Source organism: Mustela lutreola, chromosome 7 (assembly GCF_030435805.1).
Source record: "Mustela lutreola isolate mMusLut2 chromosome 7, mMusLut2.pri, whole genome shotgun sequence".
Classification (NCBI taxonomy): domain Eukaryota; kingdom Metazoa; phylum Chordata; class Mammalia; order Carnivora; family Mustelidae; genus Mustela; species Mustela lutreola.
This window is the reverse complement of record NC_081296.1, coordinates 47,836,673-47,857,265: the sequence shown is the minus strand read 5'-3', so window position 1 is coordinate 47,857,265 and position 20,593 is coordinate 47,836,673. Positions and strand designations below refer to the sequence as shown.

General features: G+C 33.9%; 1 protein-coding gene across 5 annotated transcripts in view; it reads left to right on the top strand.

The window, feature by feature from the left end:
- The window catches only part of ICE2 (interactor of little elongation complex ELL subunit 2), a 63,216-nt gene that overhangs the window by 9,704 nt on the left and 32,919 nt on the right, over window positions 1-20,593 (top strand). For 4 of the 5 annotated variants that reach the window (XM_059180672.1, XM_059180671.1, XM_059180674.1 and 1 more), the window contains 6 exons: window positions 131-392; window positions 1,456-1,575; window positions 12,538-12,675; window positions 13,264-13,380; window positions 13,739-13,898; window positions 14,721-14,902. In XM_059180672.1, coding sequence (XP_059036655.1) covers window positions 131-392; window positions 1,456-1,575; window positions 12,538-12,675; window positions 13,264-13,380; window positions 13,739-13,898; window positions 14,721-14,902 — 979 coding nt within the window. The remainder of the gene's footprint in view (window positions 1-130; window positions 393-1,455; window positions 1,576-12,537; window positions 12,676-13,263; window positions 13,381-13,738; window positions 13,899-14,720; window positions 14,903-20,593) is intronic. The other variant, XM_059180673.1, reaches the window with a different exon arrangement.

Sequence of the window (20,593 nt, the reverse complement as noted above, 5' to 3'; positions counted from 1 at the left end):
TAGGATAATAATCCAGAATTTACTATGTTAATCACGCTATATTCTCCCTGGTGATTGAGAATCATGAAGTTCCATGATAGTAATCTTCATGTGAAAAGCACATATTTGTAAATTGTATTTTTTTTTCCAGACGTATAGGAGAAAATTTGAATGCATCAGCAAGTTCTGTAGAAAATGAGCCGGCAGTTAGTTCAGCAACTCAAGCAAAGGAAAAAGTTAAAACCACAGTTGGAATGGTTCTTCTTCCAAAACCAAGAGTTCCTTATCCTCGTTTCTCTCGTTTCTCACAGAGAGAGCAGAGGAGTTATGTGGACTTGTTGGTTAAATACGCAAAAATTCCTGCAAATTCCAAAGCTGTTGGAATAAATAAAAATGACTACTTGCAGTACTTGGTATGTATTCTATTCTTCAGCGTCAGTGAACAATATTTTAACTTTGCTTTCATGTTTTTAGGTGTAGTTGTAGTCACAAAAATGAAAAATTTAAGGAGTTTAATTGACAGAGCATTGGCGCTTTCATTCTTTTGCTGGTTCTTTTATAGTTCAGGCATTTTGCTCTGGTTCTGAGCATATTTCATTCCAGTTCATCTTAAGTACTAGCAGAACAATTTTACATTGCTTGTTGAACCAATTTTAATTTTTTGTTTGATTACGTTAAGTGGTGGTTTCAAGTTCTCAATTACATAAATGATGCTGTGTTGAACATCTTGGTTGCAGACTCTTTGTTCATATCTATAATTGTTTCCTTAAGATAATTTCTTTAAATTGCCAGATCAAATCTATACATATTTTTCAAGGCTTAGATATGCATGGGTAAATTGTTATGCAAAAAGTTTAAGCCAATTTGTTTATGCCACTATTGCATGAAAGTTTTCTTTAAAAAAGAAAAATCTTCACTAACCCTGGATATTACCTTTTTGCCTCTAATTTGGTATGGAAAAAATGGTGATGCTTTGTTTTATATTAATTTACAGTGCTTACTAATGAAAATAAGTCTTTCCTTATGTTTATAAGCCATTTTTGTTTCTTTCATATCTTGCCTATTCATGTTTTTTGCACATTTTTTTCATTTGGATGTTTGTCTTTTTTATGTTAATTAAGAGCATTCTGTGCAAAAGCTTAATTCCTCAATAAGTAATGTAATATTAGTAATTTGCTCTTCTATTTTTTGTGGCATTAGGTTTTTTTTTAAATTGAAGCATTGCTGATAGACAATATCTCTTAGTTTCAAATGTTCCTATAGTTCACTGTGTTCAGCATAGTGATTCAAAATTTGTATACATTGTGAAGTTTTTAATAATAAGTTTGTCATTATTATATAGTAGTGTTTACTCCTTCTCTGATTTCTGTTTTGGATAAGATACTTTTATTAGTCTTTATGTCCAAATTATTTAAGAAGTGGTTGTTTTTAATCAAGCTTCTTATTCCAAGATATGTCTACTTTTTTAAAAATCAGGATATGAAAAAACATGTGAATGAAGAAGTTACTGAATTCCTAAAGTTTTTGCAGAATTCTGCAAAGAAATGTGCACAGGATTATAACATGCTTTCTGAGGATGCTCGTCTTTTCACAGAGGTAAAAAAAAAAACAAAAACATTTATTTAAACTGGCAAGGAATAAGCAATAACAGCATTTTAAAATGGGTGATGCTTCTGCCACAATCATATAAAGATACCAGTATTATCAATTGAGAGATCAAATTGTGTGTCAGTCTTTTATTCAGCATATATTTTAATAAAAATATTAGAACCTCAAAATCATATACACTAGTAGTATATCCATTTTTTTCCTTTTACTGATTGAACTACTAAAATTGAATTATATTTTATTCACATGGATGGTTTGATCTGATGCACTGCTTTCCCTTGTGAGAGAGTGAGTGTTTAAGGCGTGACCTTGGTCCTTAAAAATCTGAATGGTCATTTAGTACTTAGTCACATAAATTTGTATTCTTTATCTTCACGGTAACCAGCTACCAAATGGAAGGATTTCAACTGTGAGTTCATTTTTTGATACTTAGATTATTCATGCAAGTGTATTAGCAAAGCATGTACATCGTTATACTTTGTACCCTACCATCATTCAGTGGGTTTAGAAGAAATTCAGAATGCACTACTTAAATGGTAACTATTAATACGTATTATTGTATTAGAATTTTTCTGCCAAAACCAGTATGAATTTTTTTGAAGTCTTGAAAACTAGTCCTATCATATATATTATATAGTGATCAGAGTGTGATCCACTCAACAGTATTGAACTCTGAATGTAAAAATGGTTAAGATGGTAAGTTTCATGTGTATTATACCACAATTCAAAACAAAACAACTGTTACCTATAATTTAGGGGCAGCAGAGGATATTAGTTTTACCGTTTTTTATATATATTTTAAGGTGAAATTTTGCTGTTAATATGAACCAGAAGAATGATTCTTCTAAATAAAAGGAATTGCATTTTTATTTTCTCTGAACCTGCACATGATACACTCAAACCAAGTGTCATATTTTTCTGTATGGAAAAGGAATTGTAGCTGTTCCTATTTTAATAGTGCCTTTGAAGGGATGAGAATGCTGATTTTAAAACTAAGGCACATCCCCTCATGTCACTGGTTTAAAATGTTTTCTCAGTTCACCCAGAAAGAGAGGGTCTTGGGACGCCTGAGTGGCTCAGTGGGTTAAGCCTCTGCATTCAGCTCAGGTCATGATGTCAGGGTCCTGGGATCGAGCCCCGCATCAGGCTCTCTGCTCAGTGGGGAGCCCGTTTACCCCTTTCTCTCTACCTGCCACTCTGCCTACTTGTGACCTCTCTGTCAAATAAATAAAATCTTAAAAAAAAAAAAAAAAGGGAAGAAAGAAAGAAAGGGTCTTTATAAAGTTGTGCAATGCCCTATATGATCACACTCCCTCAATCCCGTGACCCCAGCCCAGCTTGCATCATCTTCTACATACCTCCCTCTCTGTTTGCTCCAGCCTCCTGACCTCTTTGTGTTACTTGAATATTCCAAGCATGGTCCTGCTTTAAGGCCTTTATAGGCTCTTCCCATCTTTCTGGCAAGCTTTTCCCCAGATAAGTCCATGGATTAGTTCCTTGATTTAAGTCTCTCTGTTCAGATGCCAACTATCAATTAGGATATCCCTAATTACCTTGTAACAAATAGCATCACTTTCAAGGTTCCCTTTACCATGCTTTATTCTTTTTTATTGTCTTTCTCCATAACACCTATATATAAGTGCTTTTCAGTGCACTGCTGTGTTCCTAATGACTAAATATGCCTGACACACAATACATTCTCAAGTGCTCATTGTAATTATTTAGCAAATATGAAAGTGTTCACTAACAAAGTACATTATTTGATAGCTAACAATCAGCATTGTCTTATTTTTTAGTCACATTGACTTGGCAGTATATTTTGTCCAATTTACATCTCCACCCTAAAGGTTCACTGATATTTTTCTGATTTTTTTAGTGTTTTAAATTTTTAATTTTATATTATGAAATGCTGTATATTTTAGAAAAGTATAAAGAATGAATATATACAGCTTAACACATAATTATATAGTGAACACCTATGTAGCTCTCTTCCAAGTCAAGAAATAAAACATTCCCAGTAACCCAGAAGCTCCCTCTGTCCCTCCTAATAATAACATTGTCCCTTTGTGAAGAAGTAATCACTGTCACAAGTGTGGTGTTGATAATGTCCATGCACTTTTTTGGTAGTTCTTTGAGCTCACTTTTGCCTGCCTTTGAGTTTTATGTGAACAGAATTCTTCCTTCACTCATTATGTTTGTGAGATTTAACTGCATATAAGTTTGTAGTTATAGTTCATTCATTTTCATTTCTGTGCAGTATTACTGCACAGAATAAACTGCAGTTTATTTTGTTGATCAAAGTTTGAGTTGTTTCCTTTTTGGAGCTTTTCTAAGCAGTGCTCCTGTGAATTGTTGAGTCCTAGAGTATATGCATATCTTCAACGTTAGTAAATGTCCAGCTATTTTCCAAAGGGTTGCACCATTTTGCAGTCTGCCTGTGAGAGTTTTGTTGGTCCTTATGAGGATATTAACTTGAGGAAGTTAAAACTTACGTAGTGGTCATTTCAGTTTTAGGCAATCTAGAGGATATGGTATTATATATGTAATAAGACTTTGCATCTTTTCATATGCTAATTGATTATTTCTTATGGATCAGTTCAAATTTTGCCCTATATTCTACTGGATTTTCTTTTTGTTGTTGATATGTGGGAGTTCTTTCAAATTTTATGGGTTATGTATGTTGGAAACTTTTTCTTTTATTTGATAAAATGGTCTCTTTTAATCTACAAGTTCCCCCTCCATTCCTTTCTTTTCCTTAAACTTCATCTTTGTAGGGGCACCCCGGTGGCTCAGTGGGTTGATCCTCTGCCTTCGGCTCAGATCATGATCTTGGGGTCCTGGGATCAGGCCCCATGTTGGGCTCTCTGTTCAGCGGGGAGCCTGCTTCCTCTTCTCTCTGCCTGTCTCTCTGCCTACTTGTGATCTGTCAAATAAATAAATAAAATCTTAAAAAAAAAACAAACAAACTTCGTCTTTCTAAGAACTTCAGTCATTTGACCTGTAACATTTCCCATGGTCTAGATTTTGATGATTGCTTATTCACAGTGACATTCAACATGTTCCTCTTTTCTCTGTATTTCTTACAAATTGTTGTTGGGATCTGGAAGCTTGATCAGAATTAGTCTTTGCTAAATGGGTTCAACACATAGATATTATGTTCTTTAATCAGGTGGCACGTATATCTGGTTGTTTCTTTTTTGTGGTTGCAGTTGTTCATGACCGATGCCTAGATCTATTCATTCACTGGGGTATATAAAAATCGTAGGATTCTAATTGCATAATTTATTATATTTATTGGTTGAAATAATTTTATTAAGATATGTTTTCCCTCATCTGTGTGGTTTCCCATCCATGTAGCAGAAAAAAATGCTAGATTCTTTGCCTTTATATGTCAGTTTTGAAAAAATTGATTCCTTCTTCTACAATGTTGATCAGTGTTTTCTTTTTTAAAAATATGGGTTTGAGTCCACTGTAATTACTCTTTTTGAAGCTCAAATAATGCCAGCTTTAGCCAGTGACTACTCTTCATACAGATTTTGAGTCTTTTTGAATCACTGTGGTAGTCTTTAGGGCTTGTTATGTACATTTCCTTTCTCAGCTCTGGTATCACCAATTCTCCAGAGCCTTTTGTTTCTTTCATTGGCAAGTGGTATTTCAAGACTTCAGTCTGGGTAACTGGGGATGCTCATTGCTCCTGGATTGATCATTGTTTTTGAGAATATTTTAGTCAATGGAGCTAGAAAATACTTATTTAAAGAAAAAATACTACATGTATCTCATTTATTTATACCACATTATACTCATAACAATCTTAGAATAATATTTCTAGTACTGTCAAGCAATAGGATACTGAAAATAGTTTGGAAAAGTTTTTTTTATATGTTCTCCCTATTCTCCCCTAATTTTTTTTTAATAATTTTTTATTTTTTATAAACATATATTTTTGTCCCCAGGGGTACAGGTCTGTGAATCGCCAGGTTTACATACTTTGCTTTTTTTTTTTTAAAGAAAAGTAAAGTTTTGACCTCAGGTTTCATCTTTCTTCCTGTTGATGACCGTAGTCACACCCATGCAGTTTTTCATTTTTCATATTTTTATTTAAATTCTTGTTAGTTAACATAGAGTAAGCATTGGTTTCAGGAGTAGGATTTAGTCATCTGTCACTTACATATAACACCCAGTGCTCATCATTACAAGTTCCCTCCTCAATGTCCATCACCCATTTAGCGCATCTCCCACCATCTCCCTCCATCAGCTCTGTTTGTTTTCTATCATTGAATTTCTCATGGTTTGTTTCCCTTTCTCTTTCCTTTTCCCCATATGTTTACCTGTTTTGTTTCTTAAATTCTACATATAAATGAAGTCATATGGTATTGTCTTTTTCTGATTTATTTCACATAGCATAATATACTTTATCTCCATCTGCATTGTTGCAAATGACAAGATTTCATTCTTTTTGATGACCAAGAAGTATTCCTTTATGTGTGTATAGTATATATGTGTGTATATATACATATATACGTGTGTGTGTCTGTGTATCTTTATATATACACACACACACCACATTTTCTTTATCCATTCATGAGTCGATGGATACTTGTGTTCTTTCCATAGTTTGGCTGTTGTTGATAATGCTGCTGTAAACGTCAGGGCACATATACCCCTTCAAATATGTATTTTTGTATCCTTTTGGTAAATACCTAGTTTATAATTACTGGATCCTAGGATAGTTCTATTTTTAACTTTTTGGTGAACCTCCATACTGTCTTCCAGGGTGGCTGCACCAGTTTGCATTCCCAAATACTAGTAATCTTTTATATTTTTAACAACCTCGTAGGTGTGTAGTGGTGTCGCATTATGGCTCTAGTTTGCATTTCCCTAATGAGTGATGATGTTTTAAAATCTTTGGCTGATTTTATTGGTTTTTTTTTTAAATATATTTTTTAAAGATTTTATTTATTTATTTGACAGAGAGAAAGAGATCACAAGTAGACAGAGGGGCGGGCAGAGGGGGAGGGGGAAGCAGGCTCCCCACTGAGCAGAGCGCCTGATGCAGGGTTCGATCCCAGTACTCAGATCATGACCTGAGCCAAAGGCAGAGGCTTAACCCACTGAACCACCCAGGTTCCCCTATTGGTTTATATTTTTATTGAGTCTTGAAATCTTTATATATTCTGAATACAAGTCTATTATATATGTAGTTTTCTCCAGTTTGTGATGTGTTTTTTAATGTTTTTAAGAGTTTCAACAAAATTTTAATTTTAATGAAGTCTCATTTTTCAAAATGTTTTATGGTTGGTGCTTTTATGTGTTTTAGTATAGAAATCTTTGCTGACCCCAGGTGGTTCCCATCTGGGATCACTTTTACTTTTACCCCTGCCCCATGGATTTTAGCAATGTCTGGAGACATTTTTTGTTGTCACAAGTGCCCAAATGCTGCTGGTATTTATGGGCTAGAGGCCAGGGATGTACTAAGCATCAGCAATGCACATGACATCTCCCACAACAAAGAATTATCCAGCCCAAAGTGTCGGTAATGCTTGTGTTGAGAAACCCTGATCTAGAGGTTTTGTAGTTTTAACTTTACTATGGAACTTCATTTCAAGTTTTTATATTACAAGATGTGAGGTTTGGATCAAAGTTCATTCTTCTTTCATATGGATATCTAGTTCGAGCCTAGTAATTCTCACCTGAGAGTGATTTTTGCCTCTCAGAGGACATTTGATAATGTCTGGAGACATTTTTGGTTGTCAAAACTGAGGAAGGAGTACTTCCAGCATCTGGTGGGTAGAGCCGAGAATGTTGCTAAATATCCTTCAGTGTTTGGGACAGCCCCCCATCACAGCATCATCTGGTCCAAAATGTGGAAAGTACCAATATTGAGAAACTCTGCCTAGCACTGTTGGTTGAAAAAGCTATTTTTTCCCTCATTGAATTGCCTTGTCACCAATGATATGTGTGTGGGTCGATTTCCTGACTCTGTTTTATTTCATTAATCTATAAATCTGTCTTCATGCCACTACCACCTAGGCTTGTAAGATTTGAAACCATGTGAGGAAAGTCCTGCAACTTTGTTCTTTTTAAAAATTGTTTTGATTCTTTTAGGCCTTTGCATTTCCATTTGGAATCCACTTGTTAATTTCTACAGGAGAGTTAGTTGGGATTTCAATAGGATTTCTTCCCATCCTGTAGAGTTTGTATTTTACAAGTATCTTTTAAAATAGTGCTTATTAGCTTTATTGCCTTTCTTCCCTTTCTTTTTAAATAAAATCTGACATCTCTTGTCTTTTAACTAGAAAGATTAGTTATTTACATTCCTTATGATAATTAACATGCATGGACTTGTGATTTCATTTGTCTTTTTCTAAAATTCTAATTTTACTTCTTTTGAGATGATTGAATCCTTCTTCTTTTCTTCTCCTTATTGAGTTGGAATTTATTCTTTGTTTTTCTCTTCTCCTAATGGTTACCCTTGAATTTTTACAGTGACCCCCCCCCCCCCAATTGAATTGCCTGTCGTTGGTATATGGGGCAGTTTCCTGGTTCGATTCTGTTTCTATTAGTCTAGGTATCTACAGAGACTGTAGAGCATTTTGACTTTCATCCATCCCTTCTGACTGATTATGTAAACCTGTTATTATTTTATATGAACAGTGTTTTATCTACAAATTCTGACAATTTTTAGCTACCCATTTCTTCTTCTCAAATATATATTCTGAGATCATCCTTACTGTTCCTGAAATGCTTTGTGTCCTAGATGTTGCTTTGATGACTGTCTCTTGGTGATGAACAATCTTTAGGTTTATCTGAAAACACTTTTATTTTGCTCTCTTTCTTATACGATAGTTTTGCTCCATACATAATTCTAAGTTGACTGAGTTTTGTTTCTCAATCTGAAGATTTAATTCTGCTTTTCCTGGCTTCTGTTTTTGAAAAGTGCATCATCTGTTTATCCTTTCTTTTAGGGAATCTGTCTTTTCTCTCTGACTGCTCTTTATTTTTGGCATTTAATAGTTTCACTACAATGTTGGTTCATTATGTTTCTTGTATCTGTATATTCCTATCCTTTATCAGTTCTGGAAAATTCTCAGCCATTTTCTGTTATTGCTTCTCCTTCATTTTCTCAACTCTGTCTTTCTGGGATTCCCATATTCCCTTGGTTAGACCGCAGTCTGTCTTCCATTCTGTCCTCCGCCCCATCTACCTCTCTCCCTCTTTTAACTGTGGTATATAAGTAAGATAAAATTGTAACCATTTTTAAGGACAGTTGAATAGCATAAAATACTTTTTATACTGTCATAAATAAAATTCTACCATCCACCTTTAGAACTTTCTCATCTTCCCAAGCTGAAACTCTGTACTCATTAAATAATAACTCATCATTCCCTTTTATCCCCAGTCCCTGGAAACCACCATTCTACTTTCTAGCTCTATGAATTTGACTTTTTTAGGTACCTCACATAAGTAGAGTATTTCTCCTTTTGTGATTTTTATTTATTTTATATTTATATATTTATTTTATTATTTATTTGTTTATATTTATTTATTATATTACTTAGCGTAGTATATTCTTCATGTTTCAACCATGTTGTAGTATGTGTATTTCCTTCCCTTCTTTAGAATTTATTTTTAATTGTGGTGAAATACACATAACTTAAAATTCGCTACCTTCAATTATCTTTAAGTGTGCAGTTCAGTAATATTAAGTACATTCATATTGTTTTATAGCCCATCTCCAGAATCTTTGCAACTTGCAAAACTAAGACTCTTTACCCAATTCTGAACAGTTTCTGCTAACAACACTTTTGATACCAAATACTTGTTTTGTTCCCCACCGCCACCCCCAACTCCAACCAGTTCTCCCAACTCTCTGGAAGGCAGCTATTCTCACCATTATCCACCAATACAAGTTCTCCAACTCTTTAATAGTAGGCTTAGGGTTCCCATGACCTCTTCCTCTGGTTTAGTAATTTGCTACAGAACTCAGGAAGATACTTTACTTACTATTTCTAGTTTATTATAAAGGATACAACTCAGGAACAGCCAATGGAAGAAGAGAGAGATGCATAGGGCAAGAAATGGGGGAAGGGGCACAGAGCTTCTATGCCTTCTCCAGGCATATCACCCTCCCAGTACCCATGTGTTCACTAACCTTGGAGCTCTCTGAACCCTGTAAGTTTAGGGATTTTTTAGGAGTCTTTGTTTCCTAGGCATGATTGATTAAATTATTGGCTGTTGGTGATTAAGTCAATCTCCAGCCCTGTAATCATACCCTGGACTTTCTGGCATCTGCCCCCCACTCTGAAGTTATATAGAAGCCATGAGTCATCTCATTAGCAAACAAAAGATATTCATTCTTGTCACTCCAGAAATTTCTAGGGTTTTAGTGCCCTGTGTTAGGAACCAAGGACAAAGACCAAATATGTATTTTTTATTTTATCGCATCCATTAAAAAATAACTCTCAATTCCCACCACTCCCAGTTTGTAGCAACTACTATTCTACTTTCTGTGAATTTTGATCTTCTCTAGGTAACCCCATATAATTGAAATTTATGGTATTTGTCTCTTTTTTTAAACCTATTATTTATGATATATTTTACTTAAAAATAATTCTACTTTCTGTGAATTTTGATCTTCTCTAGGTAACCCCATATAATTGAAATTTATGGTATTTGTCTCTTTTTTAAACTTATTATTTATGATATATTTTACTTAATGTAATGTCTTTAAGATTCACCCATGTTCTAGCATTTTTCTAAATTCCCTTCCTTTTTAAGGCTGAATACATATTCCATTGTATGTATTTGGACATTTTGCTTATCCGTTCATCCATTGATGGTTACTCTGGTTCCTTCCATTTTTTGGCAGTTGTGAATAACCCTGCTTTGAACATGGGTGTGCAAATACAGTTCAGATCTCCGTTTTGTGAGCCTTAAATATAAGAGTCTCATGTTCAGCTCCTTATCTGATCTTCCAACTGGAGGAGGTATTTGACCTCAAGATACCTCTTCTTTTATGCGTTTTCTGCACACAGCCCCTATTTCTTCTCACTCTAGGTGTGTTGAGTTTATTTATTTACTTACAGTCCTTGAGATTCTTTTTGCTTTTTACTAAGCCAAGTAATGCATGAAAGTTGTTAGTTGTAATTTATCCAGTATCTAGTGGGATTTGAATAGAAGTGCTCTCTCTCTAAAGTATGCCTACTCTATCATACTGCCAGAAGTAGTGTCCATTATGTTTTTACATTTCAAACATGTATAATACCATATTTTTCCTTTTTGACCCAAAATAAAATCTAGCAGAGTCATTTTCACCTTTCTTTGTAATGATAGATCTGTAGTATGTACTTGCATGTGCTTTTGGTGTATTTAGTTTTCAAGATATTTTGAATATTAAATAATGCTTGGTGGTTATTTATTTTATTTTATGGGTTTTATTTATGGGTTTATTTGATGGGAAACAGCCAGAATCTCTTAGCCTTCATAGCTGTTTTTCAAAGACAAATAAATTATTAGTTAAAAAATGATCCTTTAGTTGCTTGATACCTGCCAGTTATGAAATACCTCTAATACAGTAATATATCTGAATATAAGAGTAAAACTGTTAGATTTTCCTGTGACTTTCTCTTTCCCTAATTACTGAATTAAGTAATTACTAAGTTAGAAGCACTAACATCCAACACAGTTTTACTAAGAGAGATGTGTGGGCACATATCTAACTAGAATAGTTTCTGTGTCATCTAGTTCTTATATATTGCTTTCTTTTGCATGTGTAGGTTCAAGTTGTTGTTCTTTTAATGGCTGCTATAAGATGGCAATGTGAGGGGAGGAAGTTAACTAATATAAATGAGCAAAGATACTATGTAGATCTGACTGCAGTTGAGATTTTTTAAAACAAACAACTTTTTCATGTTAACCCACATTTGCCTTAGTTGCAAATAATATCCCAAATAAAATACCAAAGTCAGCATTGAAAAGAATGGATAGAGGGGGAAAATGTGAAAGACAACAGGGAATGAGGATTAAGGAAGGGGAGAAGAGGATGTGAGATTAGATGAAAAGACACTGGAGTAAAGTTAATAATTTGTAACTTAATAAATTTTATAAATGTCTGAAAGGAAAGAGGATATAAAGATTACAAAGATATGCTTATTGCTAATTTAATTTTGTGATATAAAGTAAATTCTAAAAGCTTCAGATTAGATTCATTGACAGGAAAAATTCATTGACAAGAAAAAATACGTTTCTTAGAAGATGATATACATATGTTTTTAATTATAACCCCACTCCTACCCAAAATCACTCTGCATCTTTGAGTTATTTACATATTATCACAATATCATGTATTCTGCTTGAGTAAAGCTGTGAATTTTATTTCCTTACCTCCTGGTAAGTTATTAGTATTTTAAAAGTTTGGAGAGATGAAAATACTAAATACTCCATCATTTAATTAGTTTTGACATTGTTATTTATTTTTTTAGATTGTAGATTAGGGTGATTTCTTGGATAACTACTTGGTTAATTCTTTGTGCTTGGGAATATTTTTAGTGTATTAAACTTATTTATTTCTAATTAGTCATATATCTGCTTTTATTGCAAGATAATGTGTTAAAATTTTCATGTGGCTTTATTTCCTTGACAGTTTCTTAAATAGCACAGAAAATATGATGCATCTTTTCTATTTAATTTTAAATTTTAATACTATTGCTAATTTTAGTATTATTAAATACCAATCATTTAAGAAATTAGGTTAAAAAGAATTATTATGAAAATAAAAGAGTAACTCAAGTAAGGAATATACATTATGCTTGGATTATTAGAAGTTTGATTAATGAAATGAGACTAATATTCATAATGAATAATTATATAGTCACATGTAACTAAGTTACTTTTGTTGTATTATTAGGAAAATATGGTTCAAATGAATTTCTCTTCATTTTTATTTCCTAGCAAATTTTAAGAGCTTGTATTGAACAAGTGAAAAAGTATCCAGAGTTCTATACTCTTCATGAAGTCACAAGCTTAATGGGATTCTTCCCATTCAGAATAGAAATGGGATTAAAGTTAGAAAAAACTCTTCTCGCATTGGTAAGGTTTACCAGTGAAGGTATAAACTTATTTTGTCTGAAACATCACCTATATTTCAGGTGGACAAGATATATGTTTAGGTTTTGAACAGTAATGAGCTGTAACTTCTAAAAATGCAATGCAAATGTGTTTTTTTTATTTTATAGATATTAGTACTTGATATATATATATTTTTTAAATGTCACTACCAACTTTATTTCTTGGTTTTCTTTTCTTCATTTCTTATGTTTCTTCATGTTCCAAAGTACAGCAGGGAACCTTTTTTCTTTCAAATTATTTTACTCAAAATCACTGGAAGTAAGTTTGTATAGAGAGGATATTTTAGAGTTTCTGTTATATTTGTACCTTATAAAATGAAAGGTTAGAATGTAAAGTGGTAAGGAAAATGGCATGGCATCCTTGTCTTGAACCTTTTAAAAAACAAAAACCAAAAACACATGTAGGCTATCAAGCAAAATCATTGAAGTCATGGCTTTTAAGAAGTTTTTAGAGTGGAGAATTTTAAGAGTTTCATATGATGAAAAGATACTTTTCTTAGGGAAAAAAATACATGTGATATTTGCAATAAGAGATTCCCTTTTTTCTTAGGGCAGTGTAAAATATGTGAAAACTGTATTTCCCTCAATGCCTGTGAAGTTGCAGCTCTCAAAAGATAACATATCTACCACTGAGACACCAGAAAAAACAGCTGCAGCTATGCATTATGTAAGTAGGAAAGTACTTTTGGATTTTCCCGAGTAATCTTCTGTACCTCATAAAGTACATATGATCTTACTGTTCTAAAGTCCCCTTCTTGGGGTGTCTGGGTGGCTCTGCCAGTTAAGCATCTGCTTTTAGCTGGGGTCTTGATCTCAGGGTCCTGGGATCGAGCCCCATGTCGTGCTCCCTATTCCACCTCCCTACTCCCCCAGCTCATGCTTTCTTGTTCTCTCTCTCTTTCAAATAAATAAAATCTTTAAAAAAAAAAAAGTCACCTTCTTAAATGTCTTCCTTCTTTTCAGTACATCATCAAAGAAATTTTCAATAAATATAATGAAGTAACAAGTTATGTGTTGTTTTTCAGGATATTAGTAAAGATCCAAATGCAGAGAAGCTTGTTTCAAGATATCACCCTCAGATAGCTCTAACCAGTCAATCATTATTTACATTATTAAATAATCATGGACCAAACTACAAGGAACAGTGGGAAATTCCTGTGTGTATTCAAGTAATACCCGTTGCAGGTTTGTGATTTACCATATCAAGTAATAATCTCAAAAGAGGAGTTGGAACAGTTGTATTTCAGCTGTCTAAATATAGGTGGTCATACATTTACATTTAGTAGAACTTTAAATATGTAATACTACTATAGGGTTCATCCTCATATATAAGTAATGAGATATATAAAACTTGTATTCATATTGGGGGAGGTAAGAGAGAAATAGTTAAGGTTTAGGGTACCCCAAAATACATGAAATAATGAAGCTCTGTCTTTCATTGAAATGAAAAGAATGCAATACTTTATTAGACAACCTCAAATGGTGAGTTTCCAAGACTTATTTACTTGTCTGGTATTGGAATTCAGAATTACAACAGGTCTATCCTTGTAAGTATAGGATTGTTTTTCCTTGGCCAGTAAAGTTAATATCTTCTAGAATTCCTATTATTATATGTAACAATTATAGTTAGAATAGAACTATATCTAATAAAATGAAATTACAGATTAGAGTTTAATGTAATATATTCTCTGTGGTTGAATTTCATCACTTTTTGAAAACATAGTCCTGTAAGAACTGAGTAATGACAGGTAAAAGTATGGGAAATGAAAAGCAGAAAATCTTTTAAAAAATTTACTAGAGAACATTTTTTCTTCCCGGTCAAATTTTCTCACCCTTATAACTGTAGGGGACATTAAAGATCACAAGTTCAAGGGTGGAATATACATGAGATATGCTACACTTTCTTATGCTCTATTTCTTTATTTGGTGATCTTTCTGTCCTGCATCCGGTTTGTTTTGAAATAGAACTTCTAGAAACTAGCCTCTTTCTTCTGTTTTTGTTTTAAGGTTCAAAACCAGTTAAAGTAATTTATATTAATTCACCACTTCCCCAAAAGAAAATGACAATGAGAGAGAGAAATCAAATCTTCCATGAAGTTCCATTAAAATTCATGATGTCCAAAAACACATCTGTTCCAGTCTCTGCAGTATTTATGGACAAACCAGAAGATTATATGTCTGAAATGGAAGTATGTAATGCTTGCTTTTTCTTTTCTTTTCTTTTTTTTTTTTTTAAGGGAATGTTCTTTATCTTTTTGAAGCATAAAGTTTTATTACAAGTCTTTAAATCTAGTAGTTAAAAATAAAGGCTTTAGATTGATACTTAAAATTGAACCCCAGGTCAAGCTAGACTTTAAGCAACTAATTTAACTTCCCTCAACCTCAGTTATCTCCTTTTGTAAAAGAAAGATGATGATATGTACTTCAAAAGACTGTTGTAAGGATTAAGCTTGTTATTATATGTAAAATGCTGAGTACAGTCTTTAGTATATATGTAAAAACTTAGTGGTGGTGGTAATCATGATAGTGGTTTTATTTAACTGGCCTCATTCATATTCAAGAGTTTTTAAGTATGAAAAGGAATAGATGAGTTTGATTGGTGCAGAAAAGTATTTGGCCAGACTGTTAATCTTTTTCCATATACTCAGTTGCTGCGTGACCTTAGGCAAGCTTCATAATTTCCCTGTCTCTGGTTTGCTCATCTGTAAAATGGGTTTCATGACAGTACCTAACTCAGGATTATTTGGGATTAAATGAGTTAATACAAGTAAAGCATTTAGGACAATGCCTGGCACTCCATAAATACTATTTTTATTATTTCATGTTTAGACAAAACTTCATTTATTCATTTTACTAATTTAAAAATACTTATTGAGCAGATACTGACCTATGCACTGAGGATACAGTAGTGAATAAAGTCTCTTTTTCTCTCACAGTTTACATTAGTGATAGAGAATGCAGATAATAAAATTTCAGGGAATAAGCAGTTAGTGATAAATGCTATTCGGGAATATAGAGTAGGCTAAGGGTAAAGAGATGGGAATGAGACTATTTTAAATTGATGACCAAGAAGGTTTTTCCAAGGAGAGAAAATTTGAACAAAGACTTGAGTAAAGTGAAAGAGCAAACAAAATCAGAAAATAAAATGGAAAAACTTTTTAGTTTATTTTATTTATACCTAGGAGCTAATACTATTTTAAGAATATTGGCCTTTTGTGTTCCATATTTGTTTTTCTCTGCTGTTAGCCATTAATTTATTTATGATGTAATATCATAAAGCACTTCCAAAGTTTGAGTTTTCTTTTTTTACATTTTTAAATACTTGGTGTGAGGTGAATGTCAAGAAGTAGCAAGCACTATGAAGAAACATGAAGTAGGTTAAAAGGGATAAAAGTGACAGAGTAACTTCTTTCTGTAATGGTAAACCGAGTAATTTGGACCTTGACCATTACTAATTACAACTTAAAAAGCTGGACAAAATTTAAAATTTCTTTCTTAGAATCATTGAAGAGCTAACAAGATAGTGAGGAATTACAGGGCTGAGATACTAGAGAAGATCAGAATCCAGAGAGTTAGTCTTAGAGTCATTTTTGTCCTGAATGGATTTGCCATTTCTGAAAGGGCAGCAAAAAATGAACTATGCTTTTGACAACATCACAAGACTAGGGGGCCAAAAGTCAAAGTTTGATTTTCTACCAAGGGCTTGAACCCTACAGAGCTGCACCCTGGGAGTAAGGGTGAACTAGAAATAAATCCACTTTCTCAGAGATTGTAAATGTTTTCAGGTCTTGAACTTAGATTGAGATGCTTTTGGATTGCTAGTGTCTCTAGACATCTAATAAGAAAAAATGAAAATGATTCTTAGAGGAACATAATGTCATTTTGAGCCATAAATTATTTCTACAGTTAACTCTTTAAATAAAATATCCAGAAAGCATAAGGATAACTGAACTGGATATTGTGAGTAAGAACCATCAGAAACAATGACCAAAGAAATTGACTCATGGAAACATACTGCAATTATCAGTCACAAACTGTTAGCCAGCTCTGTTTAATTATACAGTGTTCAAGGAAATTAAAGCCATGCCCAAAAATTTCAATGAGGAACCAGAAAATTTAAAAGAGATCATAGATTTGAAAAAGAACTAAAGAAAAAATTATCAACTGAAAAATATAGCAACTTAAGAATTTTGTAAATGGGGTTATTCACGCCTTAAATAAAGCTGAAAAGAGAATTGATAAACTGGAAGATGGGTCTGAAAAGACTATCCATAATGAAACACAGACAAAAATATAGAAAATAGGGAGAATAGGGCAAGATATATAGAGCATATAGTGAACATCTAACATATGTGTAGTTTTACCTAGAAGAATAGTATAAAAGAGATAATCAGACCAAAGCAATAGTTGGAAACAAAGAAGAAACCCTTTTTTTTTTTTTTAAGATTTTATTTTATTTGACAGAGAAGGAGAGAGATCACAATTAGGCAGAGAGGCAGGCAGAGAGAGAGGAGGAAGTAGGCTCCCTGCTGAGCAGAGAGCCTAGACTCAGGGCTTGATCCCAAGACCCTGAGATCATGACCTGAGCTGAAGGCAGAGGCTTAATCCACTGAGCCACCCAGGCGCCCCAAAGAAGAAACTCTTAAAAGCCACCAGAAACCAGGTACCTGGGTGGCACAGTTAGTTAAGTGTCCAACTCTTGATTTCAGCTCAGGTAGTGATCTTAGGGTTATGAGATTGAGCCCTGCATTGGGCTCTGTGCTCAGCTTGGAGTCAGCCTGAGACTCTCTCCCCCCCAACCCCTTCTGCTTCTCCCTGCCTCTTTCTCTCTCTAATATAAATGAATAAGTAAATCTTTAAAAAAAAAAAAAAAAAAAACCACCAGAAAAACAAATGGCACATTACCATTATAAGACTAAGAGACTAGCAGGTAATTTGTCAATAACAACAATGGAAGCCAGAAGACCCTGGTACAATATATTGTGCCAAAATGACCCATACACTAAAATTCTTAATCAGGGGAAATATCCTTAAATAAAAAATTAAAGATATTTTCAGATAAAAACTGGGTTTGCTACCAGAAGACTTATAATGGTAATGTGCCTTTTGTTTTTCTGGTGGCTTCTTTTTTTTTTTTTTTTTTTAAAAGATTTACTTATTCATTTATATTAGAGAGAGAAAGAGGCAGGGAGAAGCAGAAGGGGTTGGGGGGGAGAGAGTCTCAGGCTGACTCCAAGCTGAGCACAGAGCCCAATGCAGGGATGTTCTTCAGGCACAAGGAAAATAATCCCAGACAGGAGGAGAATGGTACAGATGCAAGGAGGAATAAAGAAAAACAAGTGAAAATAATATGGGTAGGCTGTAATTTGTATATGAGTCCAGGGACCCTCAGGAAATTAAGAGAGTTCTGAGATGACTTGAACCATAAACCCCTAGAAACTAACCAACCAAAGTGCCTTCCAAAACAAAAGCCTTCACTCAGACTGAGTTCATATTGAGCAAAACAAGGACATTAAAGGAAAGAAAGGAAAAGAGAAGTTTTCATATAACTGAGGGAGAGGGGACTAGAGAAAGCAGATTTCAGAATGTACTTAAGATTCTATACACATACACACACACAAATTTATATGCATGCATACATACCTACAAAAATACATACATACATACAAAAATACATACCTTGTGGTAACTTGGAGCATGAGCTTAGAGCCATGAAGTTCAGAAAGCTATCTTGGCATGCCCTTAAACAGGGATGTCCTCCCATAGGAGCAGGAGAACCCATCAAATTTCAAGTCAAGAAACAGAAGAGGAAGGGTGCCTGGGTGGCTCAATGGGTTAAGCCTCTGCCTTTAGCTCAGGTCAGGATCCCAGGGTCCTGGGATCAAGCCCTGTATCAGGCTCTCTGCTCAGCAGGCAGCCTGCTTCCCCCTTTCTGTCTACCCACCTCTCTGCCTACTTGTGATCTTTCTTTCTCTCTCTGTGTCAAATAAGTAAAATATTTTAAAAAATAATAATAAACAGAAGAGGACTATTGGTGGAAACCCTTATAAAAGTACTAGAGAAAAAAAGATAACTGCTATAACATTTCCATAGTCAAGTGAAGAAAGATGTACCAACAAAACATGAAATGAGTTCATCCTTTGCCGTAGAAATCTCAATTCTAGAAATGTAGCTCAGAAGTATGCTAGGGAGGGCTGCCTTGCTGGCTTTAATGGTAGAACATGACTCTTGATCTTTGGGTTGTAGGTGAAAACCCTGCTTTAAGTGTAGAAGTTACTTAAAATCTTACCATGATGCCTAAGTGGCTAAGTCAGTTAATTGTCTTCAGCTCAGGTTGTGTGACCCCAGAGTCCTGAGATTGAGTCTGGAGTGAGGCTCCTTGCTCAGCAGGGAGCCAGCTTCTCCTGCCTGTTCTGGGATTGAGTCCCAGACGGGGCTCCCTGCTCAGCAGAAGTCTGCTTCTTCTTCCTCTGCCCCTCCCCCCTTGCTCGTGCTTTCTCTCTCTCTGTTAGATAAATAAATAAAAATTTCGAAGAAGTTGAGTAAAAGCCTTATCATAATAATGGAATAGTCTCAAAAAGATGCCAGAGCCAGCTGGAGGGTTTCCTATTGACCAGAGATGTGGCAGCTTGACATGACATGGAATGACTGCGGTGAATTAAAACATGTGAAATACGTTAAAACCCCTGAACTCATAAAGATACTTTAAAAAAATTACTAGTCACCTTTGGAGGGTGCTAGTGCATATAGTCATTCTAAAAACTGTTTATAAAAAGAAAAGATACCAGATATTTGTCTCGCCTTTCTAGTACAAACTGTATTTTAGGGTAATGTTAGAATATGACTGTCACCATTTTGCAGCTCCTAATGAAATAGTGAATCTGAGCAATAATCATCAGTGGTGGCTATTTAAAATCATCAGTGAGGATTTTCATAATGGACAGATTAAGTTGTGGACATTTGATGAACCAACAAATCAATTGTAATATCACAAGAAGAAAGACAACCAGACATCATCAGCCTCCTGGTTGAAGAAGGAAGTACATAGTACCACTATATTCAGGATAAAAAACAACAACAAAAAAACTGTACCTGAATCTAATAAAGCTACTAGATTGTTTTAATAGGAAATTTAGGGAATAGAAGAATATGTTAAATGACAGAGGGTTACAGAAGCTAAAATCCAGAATTGGACATTTTTGCAGGATAACTAACTTATTTTTTCCTATAAATATCTGGTAATATGGGAGTTGGCAGAATATGGGGAAGAGGCATTTGACAAATTAAAGAAAATTGAGAGCTTTGTCAACCAAATACAGTGTGGGGATCTTGATTAGATCCTGGTTCCAGTAAACAATTGTAAAAAATATATATATCAGACTTGGAAATTTTAACACTGATTAGGTATTTTATGACATTAAGAAATTATTTTTATTGATACAACTAATGATATGTTTTAGAGAAGAATCCTTTTACAACTGTATACTGAAGTATTTACAGATAAATGATTTAAAGTTTTATTTAAGTTCTGTTAGAGATGAGACCATTGTTTTCAAGTCATTAATTTTTGGTTTTGTAATTATTAAATTATTCATTTTATTATATAATTATATTAGTGTTATTTTCTTATTTATTGAAAAGACTGTGAATGATATTTCTGATCTTCAGTGTTCTATTTTCTGTTGCTCTTTAACTATTCTGCAGTTATTTGTATTTTCTTCTTTTATCCAACAATTTGGAGAGTGTTTTAGGGTCCAGGTGCTTGGCTTTATTGTTTGTTTGTATTTATTCTTAATGATCTCTAATTTTATTTTCTTCTAAACAGAGAGTAAGATCTTAGCAGATTCTGCTTTGTGCTATATTGATGTTTTCTTTATATG